The sequence below is a fragment of the Amia ocellicauda genome, chromosome 18 (genome assembly GCF_036373705.1).
Source record: "Amia ocellicauda isolate fAmiCal2 chromosome 18, fAmiCal2.hap1, whole genome shotgun sequence".
Lineage (NCBI taxonomy): Eukaryota > Metazoa > Chordata > Actinopteri > Amiiformes > Amiidae > Amia > Amia ocellicauda.
The window spans coordinates 21,841,229-21,860,357 of NC_089867.1; the positions used below are offsets into that span (position 1 = coordinate 21,841,229).

At 43.2% G+C, this 19,129-nt stretch overlaps 3 protein-coding genes across 3 annotated transcripts; all 3 read right to left on the reverse strand.

Moving 5' to 3' along the window:
• Window positions 1-1,559: 1,559 nt before the first annotated feature.
• Window positions 1,560-3,223, reverse strand: LOC136713512 (transcription factor HES-5-like). The gene is made up of 2 exons (XM_066690620.1): window positions 3,124-3,223; window positions 1,560-3,009 (listed from the first exon to the last, which is right to left on the reverse strand). The coding sequence occupies exons 1-2, from the start codon at window positions 3,184-3,186 to the stop codon at window positions 2,578-2,580; spliced, it is 495 nt and encodes a 164-aa protein (XP_066546717.1). The 5' UTR covers window positions 3,187-3,223; the 3' UTR covers window positions 1,560-2,577.
• Window positions 3,224-7,275: 4,052 nt separating this feature from the next.
• LOC136713964 (transcription factor HES-5-like) lies at window positions 7,276-8,940 on the reverse strand. The gene is made up of 2 exons (XM_066691217.1): window positions 8,841-8,940; window positions 7,276-8,726 (listed from the first exon to the last, which is right to left on the reverse strand). Exons 1-2 carry the CDS (start codon window positions 8,901-8,903, stop codon window positions 8,295-8,297), a joined length of 495 nt encoding a protein of 164 aa, XP_066547314.1. The 5' UTR covers window positions 8,904-8,940; the 3' UTR covers window positions 7,276-8,294.
• A 4,213-nt stretch (window positions 8,941-13,153) lies between these two features.
• On the reverse strand, window positions 13,154-14,818 carry LOC136713966 (transcription factor HES-5-like). Its single transcript, XM_066691218.1, has 2 exons — window positions 14,719-14,818; window positions 13,154-14,604 (listed from the first exon to the last, which is right to left on the reverse strand). Exons 1-2 carry the CDS (start codon window positions 14,779-14,781, stop codon window positions 14,173-14,175), a joined length of 495 nt encoding a protein of 164 aa, XP_066547315.1. The 5' UTR covers window positions 14,782-14,818; the 3' UTR covers window positions 13,154-14,172.
• Window positions 14,819-19,129: the final 4,311 nt, after the last annotated feature.

Here is a 19,129-nt window from a genome sequence, read left to right on the forward strand (position 1 = left end):
CTCCACCAGTGTTCTCAACAGCCTTTCCCAGCCACAGCCCAGCTGCTCAAAGCTTTACTCTGAGAATCACACAATGCACCTGGGCCTGATATTTCATCAGCGATATGAGACACACAGCAGAACCTCGTCAACATGCAACATGTGCCGTGTTTAATATGGCAACAAAACAGACCCCACCTCCCCCTCCCCCCATTCCTGGTGTGCAGCTCTGTGGGTCGACTCACTAGGGATTGTCCCCTCCGGCCCTGTGAGTGAGTTTTCCTCTGTTTCCCACACTCTGCCCATTCAGCACGTCCAATAGGGAGACAATAGAAGTGTGTCTTATTACACATCGCGTTAGCGACGGTGTTTGATCTGCCATTGTGGGGTAGGGCAGCCACAGTGCGTGTCACTGTGCAATTTCAGGCAAACTTCTGAAACTTGTATCAGCTCAGCCTGATTTAGTGTCCAGCTGACTGTCCTGGATTACACCTCTTCAGCTTATAGTTTAGTAAACAAGGATGTAGAAACCAGCACAAGAGCAGCAGCATTGACTAATGCACTCAATTAACAAAATAATCTTCATTACCATGTTAAAACAGTACACTGAGACCAGGGTGGGCTGTAAAAACAAGGTACAAAATGAACAACCATGCATACCTTTCATACACAGATTACTTTGATTAATAATCTAATACCAACACAGAGCTCCTATATACATCCACACAGACATATATAGTGAGATACACAAGCTATAATTATTATTATTATCATTATTATTATTATTATTGTTCATCTGTTTTTTTATACAGTGTGAAGCTGCATCTTGAAGTTGACTGATTGTAATGATTTCTTATAATGATGATGATTTTGTATTTAACGTAGGAAGTCAATTAGACAATATCAGACAATTTAAATATTCATGTTTTGTCATAGTTTTCTCAGTGGATTCTCTATGGCGTAAGGAAGGAGTCCTTCTATGAGTCTTAAACTTCTCAACTACTGTCTGGTATTCTGTTCTAGTACATCACAGTTAAGTATATTTAAAAGGGGTAATGACGATGCAGAACATGTATTCAAGAAGATGATACTGGTCGCTCTTCTCATCGAGGACAATTAACTGTGTTAGTGCGTGATGTCATACTCGCAAGAAACCTAAACTGATTACTTTCTCTATTCAGTACCTTAGACAGCGCCAACAAAGCAGCATCCAAAAAGCAAATGAAGAAAGCACGATCAATTATTACTTTCTAGTTTTACTAATTATGATGATATTAATAGGGTGAAATACGTATTTAGTGTTATGAAAATAAACGATTTATCTAAATATACGTCACACTTTATTGATAGTCAGAGAGCCTCGATTAAATCACACATTATATATGTAATATGCAATGTAGTGTAATATGTAATGTGTATCAATGTGGGTCTGATATAGAAATAAAGTAAATTAATCAATTTTGCATTTTAAACATTGCCTTTCAATTTCCTGTACTGTAATAAATTCACGTGTGTATGTGATTCCTCATTATTATTACGATTGCATGTATTGGATTTAAAGAAGAGAAAACAAGGACATGTGAAGTTGATTTCATTTTTATTCTTCATGTTCTTCTTCTTGAAGTGAAATGCACAACAATTGAATATGATTCACAGAATCAGTACGGTTTCATGAGCACTGTATGTTCATGAACAGCTACAATAAGAGCCAAGGTGAGAGTCTGGGTCTACAAACACATGAGCCACACACTGAAAACAACATCACTAGCAAAACCTGAAGACATCTCCAAGACACAATATTCCATCACACAGACACACCGTGGACAGTGTGAACACATTGAGAAACAGCCTTCATAGAAGACACACATATACTTGAATAATAAACACGCTAACCTTTCTCCAAGTCAGAAATAATTATATTTCAATTGAATAAATACATATTCTTATGTAACAAAGCAATGCTAATATAGGCCCATTACTGAAACATATTAATAATGAATCATTCATTATAGTAGCCTAATGCTCAAACTTGAGCATCGCACACTGCTTTATTCAAAGCATAGGGAAGCACACACGTCTTGTGGAACAAGATACAATCATACCTTCTCAGAAGGCAAGTGTCTAAGATAGAAATTAATTTCTTTAAAACATGAAAAAACACATCAATGGACTAATGTGAAATGAAAACATCACATTTGTACTTTTCTGCAATCAGAAATAACCTTTGAGCTATGAAAAATTCATAGCAACACGTCCACACACTGGTGTGAAATATGATTAGAAATATCCTGCCTTCACAGAAGACACACATTGTCAGAAGCTGCCCTGATTACTTCAGAGGCACAAGTGGAAACAGAAATAATCTCTTCCACACATACACACGTCTTGTATAACAAGGAGAACAGCAGTCATACTGTTGAGCACAGGTGTGTTGAATCGTGCATGTTCTTTCTGTCAAAGACAGAGCTCTTTAAAACCTTCCACACAGGCAGAAGAGGAAGGAAGACACTTCCTACACGCTGAGAATTACTGTCCATGCCCGTCTTAGACAGGCCGGTCCAATTCTGGGGTCTGAGTCCAGTGCCCGTCCGCAGGGCTCTACCAGGGCCGCCAGAGGGCACCTTTAGCCGGACTCTCCTGTTTGATGGTGCTGTGGCGGGCTGGGGAGCTCAGCTGGGGCAGGGCGCTCGGACAGCTGGCCTTATCAGAGGACTGCTGCCCACTCCGGAAATGGCTCAGCAGTCTTCGCCGGGACTCGGTCTTCACTTGATCCCGGGACAGGAAGCGCACGATTTCTTGGGCACACCTGGAGTAGCCCTCGCCTGCAGCCGCAGGCCCGGAGGAGGCGCTAGCGAGCTGCTGCTGGCACTGCTGTCTCAGGTAGCACACCGTCATTTCCAGGATGTCGGCTTTCTCCAGCTTGGAGTCGGGCTGCTGGCTCAGGAAGTCGCCGGCCAGGAGAGACTTGAGCTGCTCGATGCTGCTGTTGATGCGATCTCTGCGCATTCGCTCAACCATCGGCTTTCTCAGCTGGAGAGACAAGACAAGACGTGGGTTAGTCATCAGGCTCTGGGAGGCAACCTGGATGAAATCACTGACAGATGAAATCAGGGCATTTCTCCACAGGTCAGGTTCTCAACTTACTTTGTGGCTCAGGGTGGCGTGCTCCTTTGAGTATCCCATTGCTGCAGCGAGTGTCGGTGCCATGGCTGGAGCTGGGCTGTAGTGCTCTCTGTGTAGAGTGAGTGTGACTGCTGCTGCTCTCGGCTCTGCTATTTATAGTCCCCAATCTGCATCCCAATGTGTGGGTCTCGGGCTCGTTGCAGTTTCTCACAGTCCGTAGCCAATGGGCGAGCTCGGGGGGACAATGGGGAAGCTGGAATTGCCACATGCTCAATGAAGTGCTTATTGCCCGGGGACAATGGCCATGTCTCTGGGGAACAGGTGGAGGGGTGGGGCGATGGCGAGTGCCTCACGGAGCACTGTGTGAATCTGGGAAAGTGGTGACCCCCGTGCAGAGAGCAGATCTGCCGCCTGATGTTGGGATCAGTGATTCGTGTTTAGAGAGCACACGTGTGTAAGTGCACACGTCCTGCACCATGAAGGCTTTAAAGCACCGAAGCCCACACTCGGCTCTGCATGCTGTTTGCAGTGAACACTGATGCTTCCAGGATTGTTCGATGTCTGTGAGATATTAAGCCGATGAGATCTGTTTGACCTCAGCCCCAGCTGCAGGTGTTGAACTGTATGTTCGCGGCTCGCTGGGGTATGATTATATTTACCCTGAATAAGCCCTAATCGCACCCATGTACTTTTATTATGATCATTATTTATTCATTGAGCAGACGTCTTTTTAATAATGCCTTCCATATCATCCGCATGTTGATTTCAAGGGTTTCCTGGTGACAGTAAAGAAAATAGAACATTCAGCACTTCGTATTAAATGGGAGAGAGAGAACAACATCAATAATAATAATAATAATAATAATAATAATAATAATAATAATAATTATTATTATTATTATTATTATTATTATTATTATAATAATTATAAAAACATCTAAGTGGATCAGTGCTGTTAATTCTTACATTATATATCTTTAAGAAAAAATACACAATTTAATGTTGCTTCACATGTATATTAAGCCACTCCTTTTTAAACTAACTAGCATTTTTATACAGTCAACTGGACTCTGTGACTAAAGTACACCAAGTCTCCTGAGATTACAAATGGACAGTTCAAAGCGATTGCTTGGTAATTCATGAACTGAAAAGATTGAATTAAAAGGTTGAGGTTAATCATTAAGATGAATTTATAAATTAGTCTTCAAATTGAAAATTATTAATTAAAATTCCCAGATTGCACCTCCGTATCCCAGATTGTGGCTGACAGGGTCTAATCAGTTATCACTGTCAGGGGGATAGTCAGCAGATATGTGTCAATCCACAGAGCAGTGTGTCCAGATGTCCCAGATGTGTCTCAGTCCTGCGGCTGCTGGGCTCTGTGAATAGAGCTGCCCGGTCTTTCCCACACTGCGTCCTGTGTGCTGGGCTCCACACACAACAAAAGCAGCCAGGCGCGCTGAATGGGGCATTAGTGACGCCAATTGGCTCTGTATTGTGGGACGGGCAGCGCATGACGTCACACGCCATCTGGAGGGAAGGCCGATCAATGGCTGACATCTTATCAATACATCTGTACCTGTGCGCATCAACAGGGCCTCACAGCACCACAGTCAGTCATGACATCAGGACCGCAGCAGCTGACTGGGGGAGGCGGGGCTAATGGACAGGGAAACCCAGATTATACCTGTCGGACAGGTGATCAGGTGACCTCAGCACACTGCGCTGTGATTGGCAGAGGATGAGGAGAGCCTGACAGAGTGACACACAGGTATTGTGTGTCTTATTGTGCGACTGTTGTCCTTAAACACACAGCAATAGTAAAACAGCCTGATGACACTGCAGGCACTTCTGCTCTGAATGGTGTATCGAACACGTCCCCTCAGCCGTCCTCCTGCTCAGTGCTCAGCTTCTCCACACCTTCCTGCTCCCCGTGCCTTTGCCATGACTGAGCCACAGAGAGGGGCTCCCAGGTGCCCAGTGTCAGAGAGCAGCCCCCCCACCGTGTCCAGCCCCAGATAAAGGCCTCCAGATGCTGGTGGGGTTGAGGAGTCGTAATGGCCCTGGAACTGAGACTCTGCTCTCCAGAGCTTTCCCACACTCTGCCCATTGAGAGAGCGACAATAGAAGTGTGCCGATTAAATGCTAATTTGGATTCAAACCATCAGCCCCTGAAAATCCTCTAGAGGATAAAACTTGTTAGTTAAAGTGCTTTCATCAAGGGCCAGATAAACACACATGTATAGAGCATGGCGTCCAGTGGAAGTGTGTTAGAAGACATCAGCGCTCATGGGAAATCGTCAGTAAAGCATGTGATATCAGCGTCTGAGACCCAGAGTAAATCATAAGCAATTCAAGACAATATAATGGAAAACTCTTATGTACCAGTCTTATTCACTGAGAGCCATTATTCTTCTTATTATTATTCATCTTCTTCTTCTTCTTCTTCTTCTTCTTCTTCTTCTTATTATTATTATTATTATTATTATTATTATTATTATTATTTTTATTACATGACTAATCAAAACTACTCAGCACTTTTAAAGTAATCTTTTGCATCCACCAAAATAATAGAGTTATTTCCCTCCTCCATTATATAGCGCCTTTCACTCCACCAGTGTTCTCAACAGCCTTTCCCAGCCACAGCCCAGCTGCTCAAAGCTTTACTCTGAGAATCACACAATGCACCTGGGCCTGATATTTCATCAGCGATATGAGACACACAGCAGAACCTCGTCAACATGCAACATGTGCCGTGTTTAATATGGCAACAAAACAGACCCCACCTCCCCCTCCCCCCATTCCTGGTGTGCAGCTCTGTGGGTCGACTCACTAGGGATTGTCCCCTCCGGCCCTGTGAGTGAGTTTTCCTCTGTTTCCCACACTCTGCCCATTCAGCACGTCCAATAGGGAGACAATAGAAGTGTGTCTTATTACACATCGCGTTAGCGACGGTGTTTGATCTGCCATTGTGGGGTAGGGCAGCCACAGTGCGTGTCACTGTGCAATTTCAGGCAAACTTCTGAAACTTGTATCAGCTCAGCCTGATTTAGTGTCCAGCTGACTGTCCAGGATTACACCTCTTCAGCTTATAGTTTAGTAAACAAGGATGTAGAAACCAGCACAAGAGCAGCAGCATTGACTAATGCACTCAATTAACAAAATAATCTTCATTACCATGTTAAAACAGTACACTGAGACCAGGGTGGGCTGTAAAAACAAGGTACAAAATGAACAAGCATGCATAAATTTCATACACAGATTACTTCGATTAATAATCTAATACCAACACAGAGCTCCTATATACATCCACACAGACATATATAGTGAGATACACAAGCTATAATTATTATTATTATCATTATTATTATTATTATTGTTCATCTGTTTTTTTATACAGTGTGAAGCTGCATCTTGAAGTTGACTGATTGTAATGATTTCTTATAATGATGATGATTTTGTATTTAACGTAGGAAGTCAATTAGACAATATCAGACAATTTAAATATTCATGTTTTGTCATAGTTTTCTCAGTGGATTCTCTATGGCGTAAGGAAGGAGTCCTTCTATGAGTCTTAAACTTCTCAACTACTGTCTGGTATTCTGTTCTAGTACATCACAGTTAAGTATATTTAAAAGGGGTAATGACGATGCAGAACATGTATTCAAGAAGATGATACTGGTCGCTCTTCTCATCGAGGACAATTAACTGTGTTAGTGCGTGATGTCATACTCGCAAGAAACCTAAACTGATTACTTTCTCTATTCAGTACCTTAGACAGCGCCAACAAAGCAGCAACCAAAAAGCAAATGAAGAAAGCAAGATCAATATATTCATTACTTTCTAGTTTTACTAATTATGATGATATTAATAGGGTGAAATACGTATTTAGTGTTATGAAAATAAACGATTTATCTAAATATACGTCACACTTTATTGATAGTCAGAGAGCCTCGATTAAATCACACATTATATATGTAATATGCAATGTAGTGTAATATGTAATGTGGATCAATGTGGGTCTGATATAGAAATAAAGTAAATTAATCAATTTTGCATTTTAAACATTGCCTTTCAATTTCCTGTACTGTAATAAATTCACGTGTGTATGTGATTCCTCATTATTATTACGATTGCATGTATTGGATTTAAAGAAGAGAAAACAAGGACATGTGACGTTGATTTCATTTTTATTATTCATGTTCTTCTTCTTGAAGTGAAATGCACAACAATTGAATATGATTCACAGAATCAGTACGGTTTCATGAGCACTGTATGTTCATGAACAGCTACAATAAGAGCCAAGGTGAGAGTCTGGGTCTACAAACACATGAGCCACACACTGAAAACAACATCACTAGCAAAACCTGAAGACATCTCCAAGACACAATATTCCATCACACAGACACACCGTGGACAGTGTGAACACATTGAGAAACAGCCTTCATAGAAGACACACATATACTTGAATAATAAACACGCTAACCTTTCTCCAAGTCAGAAATAATTATATTTCAATTGAATAAATACATATTTCTTATGTAACAAAGCAATGCTAATATAGGCCCATTACTGAAACATATTAATAATGAATCATTCATTATAGTAGCCTAATGCTCAAACTTGAGCATCGCACACTGCTTTATTCAAAGCATAGGGAAGCACACACGTCTTGTGGAACAAGATACAATCATACCTTCTCAGAAGGCAAGTGTCTTAGATAGAAATTAATTTCTTTAAAACATGAAAAAACACATCAATGGACTAATGTGAAATGAAAACATCACATTTGTACTTTTCTGCAATCAGAAATAACCTTTGAGCTATGAAAAATTCATAGCAACACGTCCACACACTGGTGTGAAATATGATTAGAAATATCCTGCCTTCACAGAAGACACACATTGTTAGAAGCTGCCCTGATTACTTCAGAGGCACAAGTGGAAACAGAAATAATCTCTTCCACACATACACACGTCTTGTATAACAAGGAGAACAGCAGTCATACTGTTGAGCACAGGTGTGTTGAATCGTGCATGTTCTTTCTGTCAAAGACAGAGCTCTTTAAAACCTTCCACACAGGCAGAAGAGGAAGGAAGACACTTCCTACACGCTGAGAATTACTGTCCATGCCCGTCTTAGACAGGCCGGTCCAATTCTGGGGTCTGAGTCCAGTGCCCGTCCGCAGGGCTCTACCAGGGCCGCCAGAGGGCGCCTTTAGCCGGACTCTCCTGTTTGATGGTGCTGTGGCGGGCTGGGGAGCTCAGCTGGGGCAGGGCGCTCGGACAGCTGGCCTTATCAGAGGACTGCTGCCCGCTCCGGAAATGGCTCAGCAGTCTTCGCCGGGACTCGGTCTTCACTTGATCCCGGGACAGGAAGCGCACGATTTCTTGGGCACACCTGGAGTAGCCCTCGCCTGCAGCCGCAGGCCCGGAGGAGGCGCTAGCGAGCTGCTGCTGGCACTGCTGTCTCAGGTAGCACACCGTCATTTCCAGGATGTCGGCTTTCTCCAGCTTGGAGTCGGGCTGCTGGCTCAGGAAGTCGCCGGCCAGGAGAGACTTGAGCTGCTCGATGCTGCTGTTGATGCGATCTCTGCGCATTCGCTCAACCATCGGCTTTCTCAGCTGGAGAGACAAGACAAGACGTGGGTTAGTCATCAGGCTCTGGGAGGCAACCTGGATGAAATCACTGACAGATGAAATCAGGGCATTTCTCCACAGGTCAGGTTCTCAACTTACTTTGTGGCTCAGGGTGGCGTGCTCCTTTGAGTATCCCATTGCTGCAGCGAGTGTCGGTGCCATGGCTGGAGCTGGGCTGTAGTGCTCTCTGTGTAGAGTGAGTGTGACTGCTGCTGCTCTCGGCTCTGCTATTTATAGTCCCCAATCTGCATCCCAATGTGTGGGTCTCGGGCTCGTTGCAGTTTCTCACAGTCCGTAGCCAATGGGCGAGCTCGGGGGGACAATGGGGAAGCTGGAATTGCCACATGCTCAATGAAGTGCTTATTGCCCGGGGACAATGGCCATGTCTCTGGGGAACAGGTGGAGGGGTGGGGCGATGGCGAGTGCCTCACGGAGCACTGTGTGAATCTGGGAAAGTGGTGACCCCCGTGCAGAGAGCAGATCTGCCGCCTGATGTTGGGATCAGTGATTCGTGTTTAGAGAGCACACGTGTGTAAGTGCACACGTCCTGCACCATGAAGGCTTTAAAGCACCGAAGCCCACACTCGGCTCTGCATGCTGTTTGCAGTGAACACTGATGCTTCCAGGATTGTTCGATGTCTGTGAGATAGTAAGCCGATGAGATCTGTTTGACCTCAGCCCCAGCTGCAGGTGTTGAACTGTATGTGCGCGGCTCGCTGGGGTATGATTATAATTACCCTGAATAAGCCCTAATCGCACCCATGTACTTTTATTATGATCATTATTTATTCATTGAGCAGACGTCTTTTTAATAATGCCTTCCATATCATCCGCATGTTGATTTCAAGGGTTTCCTGGTGACAGTAAAGAAAATAGAACATTCAGCACTTCGTATTAAATGGGAGAGAGAGAACAACATCAATAATAATAATAATAATAATAATAATAATAATAATAATAATAATAATTTTTATTATTATTATAATTATAATAATTATAAAATCATCTAAGTGGATCAGTGCTGTTCATTCTTACATTATATATCTTTGAGAGCAAATACACAATTTAATGTTGCTTCACATGTATATTAAGCCACTCCTTTTTAAACTAACTAGCATTTTTATACAGTCAACTGGGCTCTGTGACTGAAGTACACCAAGTCTCCTGAGATTACGAATGGACAGTTCAAAGCGATTGCTTGGTAATTTATGAACTGAAAAGATTGAATTAAAAGGTTGAGGTTAATCATTAAGATGAATTTATAAATTAGTCTTCAAATTGAAAATTATTAATTAAAATTCCCAGATTGCTCCTCAGTATCCCAGATTGTGGCTGACAGGGTCTAATCAGTTATCACTGTCAGGGGGATAGTCAGCAGATATGTGTCAATCCACAGAGCAGTGTGTCCAGATGTCCCAGATGTGTCTCAGTCCTGCGGCTGCTGGGCTCTGTGAGTAGAGCTGCCCGGTCTTTCCCACACTGCGTCCTGTGTGCTGGGCTCCACACACAACAAAAGCAGCCAGGCGCGCTGAATGGGGCATTAGTGACGCCAATTGGCTCTGTATTGTGGGACGGGCAGCGCATGACGTCACACGCCATCTGGAGGGAAGGCCGATCAATGGCTGACATCTTATCAATACATCTGTACCTGTGCGCATCAACAGGGCCTCACAGCACCACAGTCAGTCATGACATCAGGACCGCAGCAGCTGACTGGGGGAGGCGGGGCTAATGGACAGGGAAACCCAGATTATACCTGTCGGGCAGGTGATCAGGTGACCTCAGCACACTGCGCTGTGATTGGCAGAGGAGGAGGAGAGTCTGACAGAGTGACACACAGGTATTGTGTGTCTTATTGTGCGACTGTTGTCCTCAAACACACAGCAATAGTAAAACAGCCTGATGACACTGCAGGCATTTCTGCTCTGAATGGTGTATCGAACACGTCCCCTCAGCCGTCCTCCTGCTCAGTGCTCAGCTTCTCCACACCTTCCTGCTCCCCGTGCCTTTGCCATGACTGAGCCACAGAGAGGGGCTCCCAGGTGCCCAGTGTCAGAGAGCAGCCCCCCCACCGTGTCCAGCCCCAGATAAAGCCCTCCAGATGCTGGTGGGGTTGAGGAGTCGTAATGGCCCTGGAACTGAGACTCTGCTCTCCAGAGCTTTCCCACACTCTGCCCATTGAGAGAGCGACAATAGAAGTGTGCCGATTAAATGCTAATTTGCTTTCAAACCATCAGCCCCTGACAGGCCTCTAGAGGATAAAACTTGTTTGTTAAATATGCTTTAATCAAGGGCCAGATGAACACACACATGTAGAGAGCATGTAGAGAGTAAATCATAAGCAATTCAAGACAATGTAATGTAATCATTATATTTAAAGGCTCTGCAAGGACATCAGACATATTGAGCAGAGATACAGTGCTATGCTCTGAGTTGCGTCTTATGAATGATTATAAGCTCTGTCAGGATATGCTGCTGTTGGACTCTGACTTTCATTTGGGATTCCTCAAGTACTGAGGGGAGCAATGAAAGGTTGTAGGAACTTCAAAACATCTAGAAGAATGCACTATACTTCAACACTGGACTGTTTAACTCCCCAAACACTGTATTATGACATTCTTAACTCTCCCTATCCTTGTTGTGTTTCCTGTCACAAGTTAAGTTGTGATTTTGCCTTTTGATGTGACTCCTCAGAGCTGATGAAGTGCACATCAAGAGGGTGTCACTACCACAACAGTGCCCCAAAATGAGCATATCACCCAACAGTTCTGTTTCAGATCCCAAGGAATGAACACTGCAGACAGAATCTCCCTCCTCCATTATATAGCGCCTTTCACTCCACCAGTGTTCTCAACAGCCTTTCCCAGCCACAGCCCAGCTGCTCAAAGCTTTACTCTGAGAATCACACAATGCACCTGGGCCTGATATTTCATCAGCGATATGAGACACACAGCAGAACCTCGTCAACATGCAACATGTGCCGTGTTTAATATGGCAACAAAACAGACCCCACCTCCCCCTCCCCCCATTCCTGGTGTGCAGCTCTGTGGGTCGACTCACTAGGGATTGTCCCCTCCGGCCCTGTGAGTGAGTTTTCCTCTGTTTCCCACACTCTGCCCATTCAGCACGTCCAATAGGGAGACAATAGAAGTGTGTCTTATTACACATCGCGTTAGCGACGGTGTTTGATCTGCCATTGTGGGGTAGGGCAGCCACAGTGCGTGTCACTGTGCAATTTCAGGCAAACTTCTGAAACTTGTATCAGCTCAGCCTGATTTAGTGTCCAGCTGACTGTCCAGGATTACACCTCTTCAGCTTATAGTTTAGTAAACAAGGATGTAGAAACCAGCACAAGAGCAGCAGCATTGACTAATGCACTCAATTAACAAAATAATCTTCATTACCATGTTAAAACAGTACACTGAGACCAGGGTGGGCTGTAAAAACAAGGTACCAAATGAACAAGCATGCATACCTTTCATACACAGATTACTTTGATTAATAATCTAATACCAACACAGAGCTCCTATATACATCCACACAGACATATATAGTGAGATACACAAGCTATAATTATTATTATTATCATTATTATTATTATTATTGTTCATCTGTTTTTTTATACAGTGTGAAGCTGCATCTTGAAGTTGACTGATTGTAATGATTTCTTATAATGATGATGATTTTGTATTTAACGTAGGAAGTCAATTAGACAATATCAGACAATTTAAATATTCATGTTTTGTCATAGTTTTCTCAGTGGATTCTCTATGGCGTAAGGAAGGAGTCCTTCTATGAGTCTTAAACTTCTCAACTACTGTCTGGTATTCTGTTCTAGTACATCACAGTTAAGTATATTTAAAAGGGGTAATGACGATGCAGAACATGTATTCAAGAAGATGATACTGGTCGCTCTTCTCATCGAGGACAATTAACTGTGTTAGTGCGTGATGTCATACTCGCAAGAAACCTAAACTGATTACTTTCTCTATTCAGTACCTTAGACAGCGCCAACAAAGCAGCATCCAAAAAGCAAATGAAGAAAGCACGATCAATATATTTATTACTTTCTAGTTTTACTAATTATGATGATATTAATAGGGTGAAATACGTATTTAGTGTTATGAAAATAAACGATTTATCTAAATATACGTCACACTTTATTGATAGTCAGAGAGCCTCGATTAAATCACACATTATATATGTAATATGCAATGTAGTGTAATATGTAATGTGTATCAATGTGGGTCTGATATAGAAATAAAGTAAGTTAATCAATTTTTTACCTTTAATTGCATTTTAAACATTGCCTTTCAATTTCCTGTACTGTAATAAATTCACGTGTGTATGTGATTCCTCATTATTATTACGATTGCATGTATTGGATTTAAAGAAGAGAAAACAAGGACATGTGAAGTTGATTTCATTTTTATTCTTCATGTTCTTCTTCTTGAAGTGAAATGCACAACAATTGAATATGATTCACAGAATCAGTACGGTTTCATGAGCACTGTATGTTCATGAACAGCTACAATAAGAGCCAAGGTGAGAGTCTGGGTCTACAAACACATGAGCCACACACTGAAAACAACATCACTAGCAAAACCTGAAGACATCTCCAAGACACAATATTCCATCACACAGACACACCGTGGACAGTGTGAACACATTGAGAAACAGCCTTCATAGAAGACACACATATACTTGAATAATAAACACGCTAACCTTTCTCCAAGTCAGAAATAATTATATTTCAATTGAATAAATACATATTTCTTATGTAACAAAGCAATGCTAATATAGGCCCATTACTGAAACATATTCATTATTAATCATTCATTATAGTAGCCTAATGCTCAAACTTGAGCATCGCACACTGCTTTATTCAAAGCATAGGGAAGCACACACGTCTTGTGGAACAAGATACAATCATACCTTCTCAGAAGGCAAGTGTCTAAGATAGAAATTAATTTCTTTAAAATATGAAAAAACACATCAATGGACTAATGTGAAATGAAAACATCACATTTGTACTTTTCTGCAATCAGAAATAACCTTTGAGCTATGAAAAATTCATAGCAACACGTCCACACACTGGTGTGAAATATGATTAGAAATATCCTGCCTTCACAGAAGACACACATTGTTAGAAGCTGCCCTGATTACTTCAGAGGCACAAGTGGAAACAGAAATAATCTCTTCCACACATACACACGTCTTGTATAACAAGGAGAACAGCAGTCATACTGTTGAGCACAGGTGTGTTGAATCGTGCATGTTCTTTCTGTCAAAGACAGAGCTCTTTAAAACCTTCCACACAGGCAGAAGAGGAAGGAAGACACTTCCTACACGCTGAGAATTACTGTCCATGCCCGTCTTAGACAGGCCGGTCCAATTCTGGGGTCTGAGTCCAGTGCCCGTCCGCAGGGCTCTACCAGGGCCGCCAGAGGGCGCCTTTAGCCGGACTCTCCTGTTTGATGGTGCTGTGGCGGGCTGGGGAGCTCAGCTGGGGCAGGGTGCTCGGACAGCTGGCCTTATCAGAGGACTGCTGCCCGCTCCGGAAATGGCTCAGCAGTCTTCGCCGGGACTCGGTCTTCACTTGGTCCCGGGACAGGAAGCGCACGATTTCTTGGGCACACCTGGAGTAGCCCTCGCCTGCAGCCGCAGGCCCGGAGGAGGCGCTGGCGAGCTGCTGCTGGCACTGCTGTCTCAGGTAGCACACCGTCATTTCCAGGATGTCGGCTTTCTCCAGCTTGGAGTCGGGCTGCTGGCTCAGGAAGTCGCCGGCCAGGAGAGACTTGAGCTGCTCGATGCTGCTGTTGATGCGATCTCTGCGCATTCGCTCAACCATCGGCTTTCTCAGCTGGAGAGACAAGACAAGACGTGGGTTAGTCATCAGGCTCTGGGAGGCAACCTGGATGAAATCACTGACAGATGAAATCAGGGCATTTCTCCACAGGTCAGGTTCTCAACTTACTTTGTGGCTCAGGGTGGCGTGCTCCTTTGAGTATCCCATTGCTGCAGCGAGTGTCGGTGCCATGGCTGGAGCTGGGCTGTAGTGCTCTCTGTGTAGAGTGAGTGTGACTGCTGCTGCTCTCGGCTCTGCTATTTATAGTCCCCAATCTGCATCCCAATGTGTGGGTCTCGGGCTCGTTGCAGTTTCTCACAGTCCGTAGCCAATGGGCGAGCTCGGGGGGACAATGGGGAAGCTGGAATTGCCACATGCTCAATGAAGTGCTTATTGCCCGGGGACAATGGCCATGTCTCTGGGGAACAGGTGGAGGGGTGGGGCGATGGCGAGTGCCTCACGGAGCACTGTGTGAATCTGGGAAAGTGGTGACCCCCGTGCAGAGAGCAGATCTGCCGCCTGATGTTGGGATCAGTGATTCGTGTTTAGAGAGCACACGTGTGTAAGTGCACACGTCCTGCACCATGAAGGCTTTAAAGCACCGAAGCCCACACTCGGCTCTGCATGCTGTTTGCAGTGAACACTGATGCTTCCAGGATTGTTCGATGTCTGTGAGATAGTAAGCCGATGAGATCTGTTTGACCTCAGCCCCAGCTGCAGGTGTTGAACTGTATGTGCGCGGCTCGCTGGGGTATGATTATAATTACCCTGAATAAGCCCTAATCGCACCCATGTACTTTTATTATGATCATTATTTATTCATTGAGCAGACGTCTTTTTAATAATGCCTTCCATATCATCCGCATGTTGATTTCAAGGGTTTCCTGGTGACAGTAAAGAAAATAGAACATTCAGCACTTCGTATTAAATGGGAGAGAGAGAACAACATCAATAATAATAATAATAATAATAATAATAATAATAATAATAATAATAATTTTTATTATTATTATAATTATAATAATTATAAAATCATCTAAGTGGATCAGTGCTGTTCATTCTTACATTATATATCTTTGAGAGCAAATACACAATTTAATGTTGCTTCACATGTATATTAAGCCACTCCTTTTTAAACTAACTAGCATTTTTATACAGTCAACTGGGCTCTGTGACTGAAGTACACCAAGTCTCCTGAGATTACGAATGGACAGTTCAAAGCGATTGCTTGGTAATTTATGAACTGAAAAGATTGAATTAAAAGGTTGAGGTTAATCATTAAGATGAATTTATAAATTAGTCTTCAAATTGAAAATTATTAATTAAAATTCCCAGATTGCTCCTCAGTATCCCAGATTGTGGCTGACAGGGTCTAATCAGTTATCACTGTCAGGGGGATAGTCAGCAGATATGTGTCAATCCACAGAGCAGTGTGTCCAGATGTCCCAGATGTGTCTCAGTCCTGCGGCTGCTGGGCTCTGTGAGTAGAGCTGCCCGGTCTTTCCCACACTGCGTCCTGTGTGCTGGGCTCCACACACAACAAAAGCAGCCAGGCGCGCTGAATGGGGCATTAGTGACGCCAATTGGCTCTGTATTGTGGGACGGGCAGCGCATGACGTCACACGCCATCTGGAGGGAAGGCCGATCAATGGCTGACATCTTATCAATACATCTGTACCTGTGCGCATCAACAGGGCCTCACAGCACCACAGTCAGTCATGACATCAGGACCGCAGCAGCTGACTGGGGGAGGCGGGGCTAATGGACAGGGAAACCCAGATTATACCTGTCGGGCAGGTGATCAGGTGACCTCAGCACACTGCGCTGTGATTGGCAGAGGAGGAGGAGAGTCTGACAGAGTGACACACAGGTATTGTGTGTCTTATTGTGCGACTGTTGTCCTCAAACACACAGCAATAGTAAAACAGCCTGATGACACTGCAGGCATTTCTGCTCTGAATGGTGTATCGAACACGTCCCCTCAGCCGTCCTCCTGCTCAGTGCTCAGCTTCTCCACACCTTCCTGCTCCCCGTGCCTTTGCCATGACTGAGCCACAGAGAGGGGCTCCCAGGTGCCCAGTGTCAGAGAGCAGCCCCCCCACCGTGTCCAGCCCCAGATAAAGGCCTCCAGATGCTGGTGGGGTTGAGGAGTCGTAATGGCCCTGGAACTGAGACTCTGCTCTCCAGAGCTTTCCCACACTCTGCCCATTGAGAGAGCGACAATAGAAGTGTGCCGATTAAATGCTAATTTGCTTTCAAACCATCAGCCCCTGACAGGCCTCTAGAGGATAAAACTTGTTTGTTAAATATGCTTTAATCAAGGGCCAGATGAACACACACATGTAGAGAGCATGTAGAGAGTAAATCATAAGCAATTCAAGACAATGTAATGTAATCATTATATTTAAAGGCTCTGCAAGGACATCAGACATATTGAGCAGAGATACAGTGCTATGCTCTGAGTTGCGTCTTATGAATGATTATAAGCTCTGTCAGGATATGCTGCTGTTGGACTCTGACTTTCATTTGGGATTCCTCAAGTACTGAGGGGAGCAATGAAAGGTTGTAGGAACTTCAAAACATCTAGAAGAATGCACTATACTTCAACACTGGACTGTTTAACTCCCCAAACACTGTATTATGACATTCTTAACTCTCCCTATCCTTGTTGTGTTTCCTGTCACAAGTTAAGTTGTGATTTTGCCTTTTGATGTGACTCCTCAGAGCTGATGAAGTGCACATCAAGAGGGTGTCACTACCACAACAGTGCCCCAAAATGAGCATATCACCCAACAGTTCTGTTTCAGATCCCAAGGAATGAACACTGCAGACAGAATCTCCCTCCTCCATTATATAGCGCCTTTCACTCCACCAGTGTTCTCAACAGCCTTTCCCAGCCACAGCCCAGCTGCTCAAAGCTTTACTCTGAGAATCACACAATGCACCTGGGCCTGATATTTCATCAGCGATATGAGACACACAGCAGAACCTCGTCAACATGCAACATGTGCCGTGTTTAATATGGCAACAAAACAGACCCCACCTCCCCCTCCCCCCATTCCTGGTGTGCAGCTCTGTGGGTCGACTCACTAGGGATTGTCCCCTCCGGCCCTGTGAGTGAGTTTTCCTCTGTTTCCCACACTCTGCCCATTCAGCACGTCCAATAGGGAGACAATAGAAGTGTGTCTTATTACACATCGCGTTAGCGACGGTGTTTGATCTGCCATTGTGGGGTAGGGCAGCCACAGTGCGTGTCACTGTGCAATTTCAGGCAAACTTCTGAAACTTGTATCAGCTCAGCCTGATTTAGTGTCCAGCTGACTGTCCAGGATTACACCTCTTCAGCTTATAGTTTAGTAAACAAGGATGTAGAAACCAGCACAAGAGCAGCAGCATTGACTAATGCACTCAATTAACAAAATAATCTTCATTACCATGTTAAAACAGTACACTGAGACCAGGGTGGGCTGTAAAAACAAGGTACCAAATGAACAAGCATGCATACCTTTCATACACAGATTACTTTGATTAATAATCTAATACCAACACAGAGCTCCTATATACATCCACACAGACATATATAGTGAGATACACAAGCTATAATTATTATTATTATCATTATTATTATTATTATTGTTCATCTGTTTTTTTATACAGTGTGAAGCTGCATCTTGAAGTTGACTGATTGTAATGATTTCTTATAATGATGATGATTTTGTATTTAACGTAGGAAGTCAATTAGACAATATCAGACAATTTAAATATTCATGTTTTGTCATAGTTTTCTCAGTGGATTCTCTATGGCGTAAGGAAGGAGTCCTTCTATGAGTCTTAAACTTCTCAACTACTGTCTGGTATTCTGTTCTAGTACATCACAGTTAAGTATATTTAAAAGGGGTAATGACGATGCAGAACATGTATTCAAGAAGATGATACTGGTCGCTCTTCTCATCGAGGACAATTAACTGTGTTAGTGCGTGATGTCATACTCGCAAGAAACCTAAACTGATTACTTTCTCTATTCAGTACCTTAGACAGCGCCAACAAAGCAGCATCCAAAAAGCAAATGAAGAAAGCACGATCAATATATTTATTACTTTCTAGTTTTACTAATTATGATGATATTAATAGGGTGAAATACGTATTTAGTGTTATGAAAATAAACGATTTATCTAAATATACGTCACACTTTATTGATAGTCAGAGAGCCTCGATTAAATCACACATTATATATGTAATATGCAATGTAGTGTAATATGTAATGTGTATCAATGTGGGTCTGATATAGAAATAAAGTAAGTTAATCAATTTTTTACCTTTAATTGCATTTTAAACATTGCCTTTCAATTTCCTGTACTGTAATAAATTCACGTGTGTATGTGATTCCTCATTATTATTACGATTGCATGTATTGGATTTAAAGAAGAGAAAACAAGGACATGTGACGTTGATTTCATTTTTATTCTTCATGTTCTTCTTCTTGAAGTGAAATGCACAACAATTGAATATGATTCACAGAATCAGTACGGTTTCATGAGCA

What these genes read in the sequence shown, in the direction of transcription:
- LOC136713512 (XM_066690620.1), bottom strand. Translation starts at nt 3,186, where the DNA reads ATGGCACCGACACTCGCTGCAGCAATGGGATACTCAAAGGAGCACGCC. An exon ending in ACGCCACCCTGAGCCACAAA is followed by an intron (nt 3,010 to 3,123) that starts GTAAGTTGAGAA and finishes TTGTCTCTCCAG; the next exon opens with CTGAGAAAGCCGATGGTTGA.
- LOC136713966 (XM_066691218.1), bottom strand. Translation starts at nt 14,781, where the DNA reads ATGGCACCGACACTCGCTGCAGCAATGGGATACTCAAAGGAGCACGCC. An exon ending in ACGCCACCCTGAGCCACAAA is followed by an intron (nt 14,605 to 14,718) that starts GTAAGTTGAGAA and finishes TTGTCTCTCCAG; the next exon opens with CTGAGAAAGCCGATGGTTGA.
- LOC136713964 (XM_066691217.1), bottom strand. Translation starts at nt 8,903, where the DNA reads ATGGCACCGACACTCGCTGCAGCAATGGGATACTCAAAGGAGCACGCC. An exon ending in ACGCCACCCTGAGCCACAAA is followed by an intron (nt 8,727 to 8,840) that starts GTAAGTTGAGAA and finishes TTGTCTCTCCAG; the next exon opens with CTGAGAAAGCCGATGGTTGA.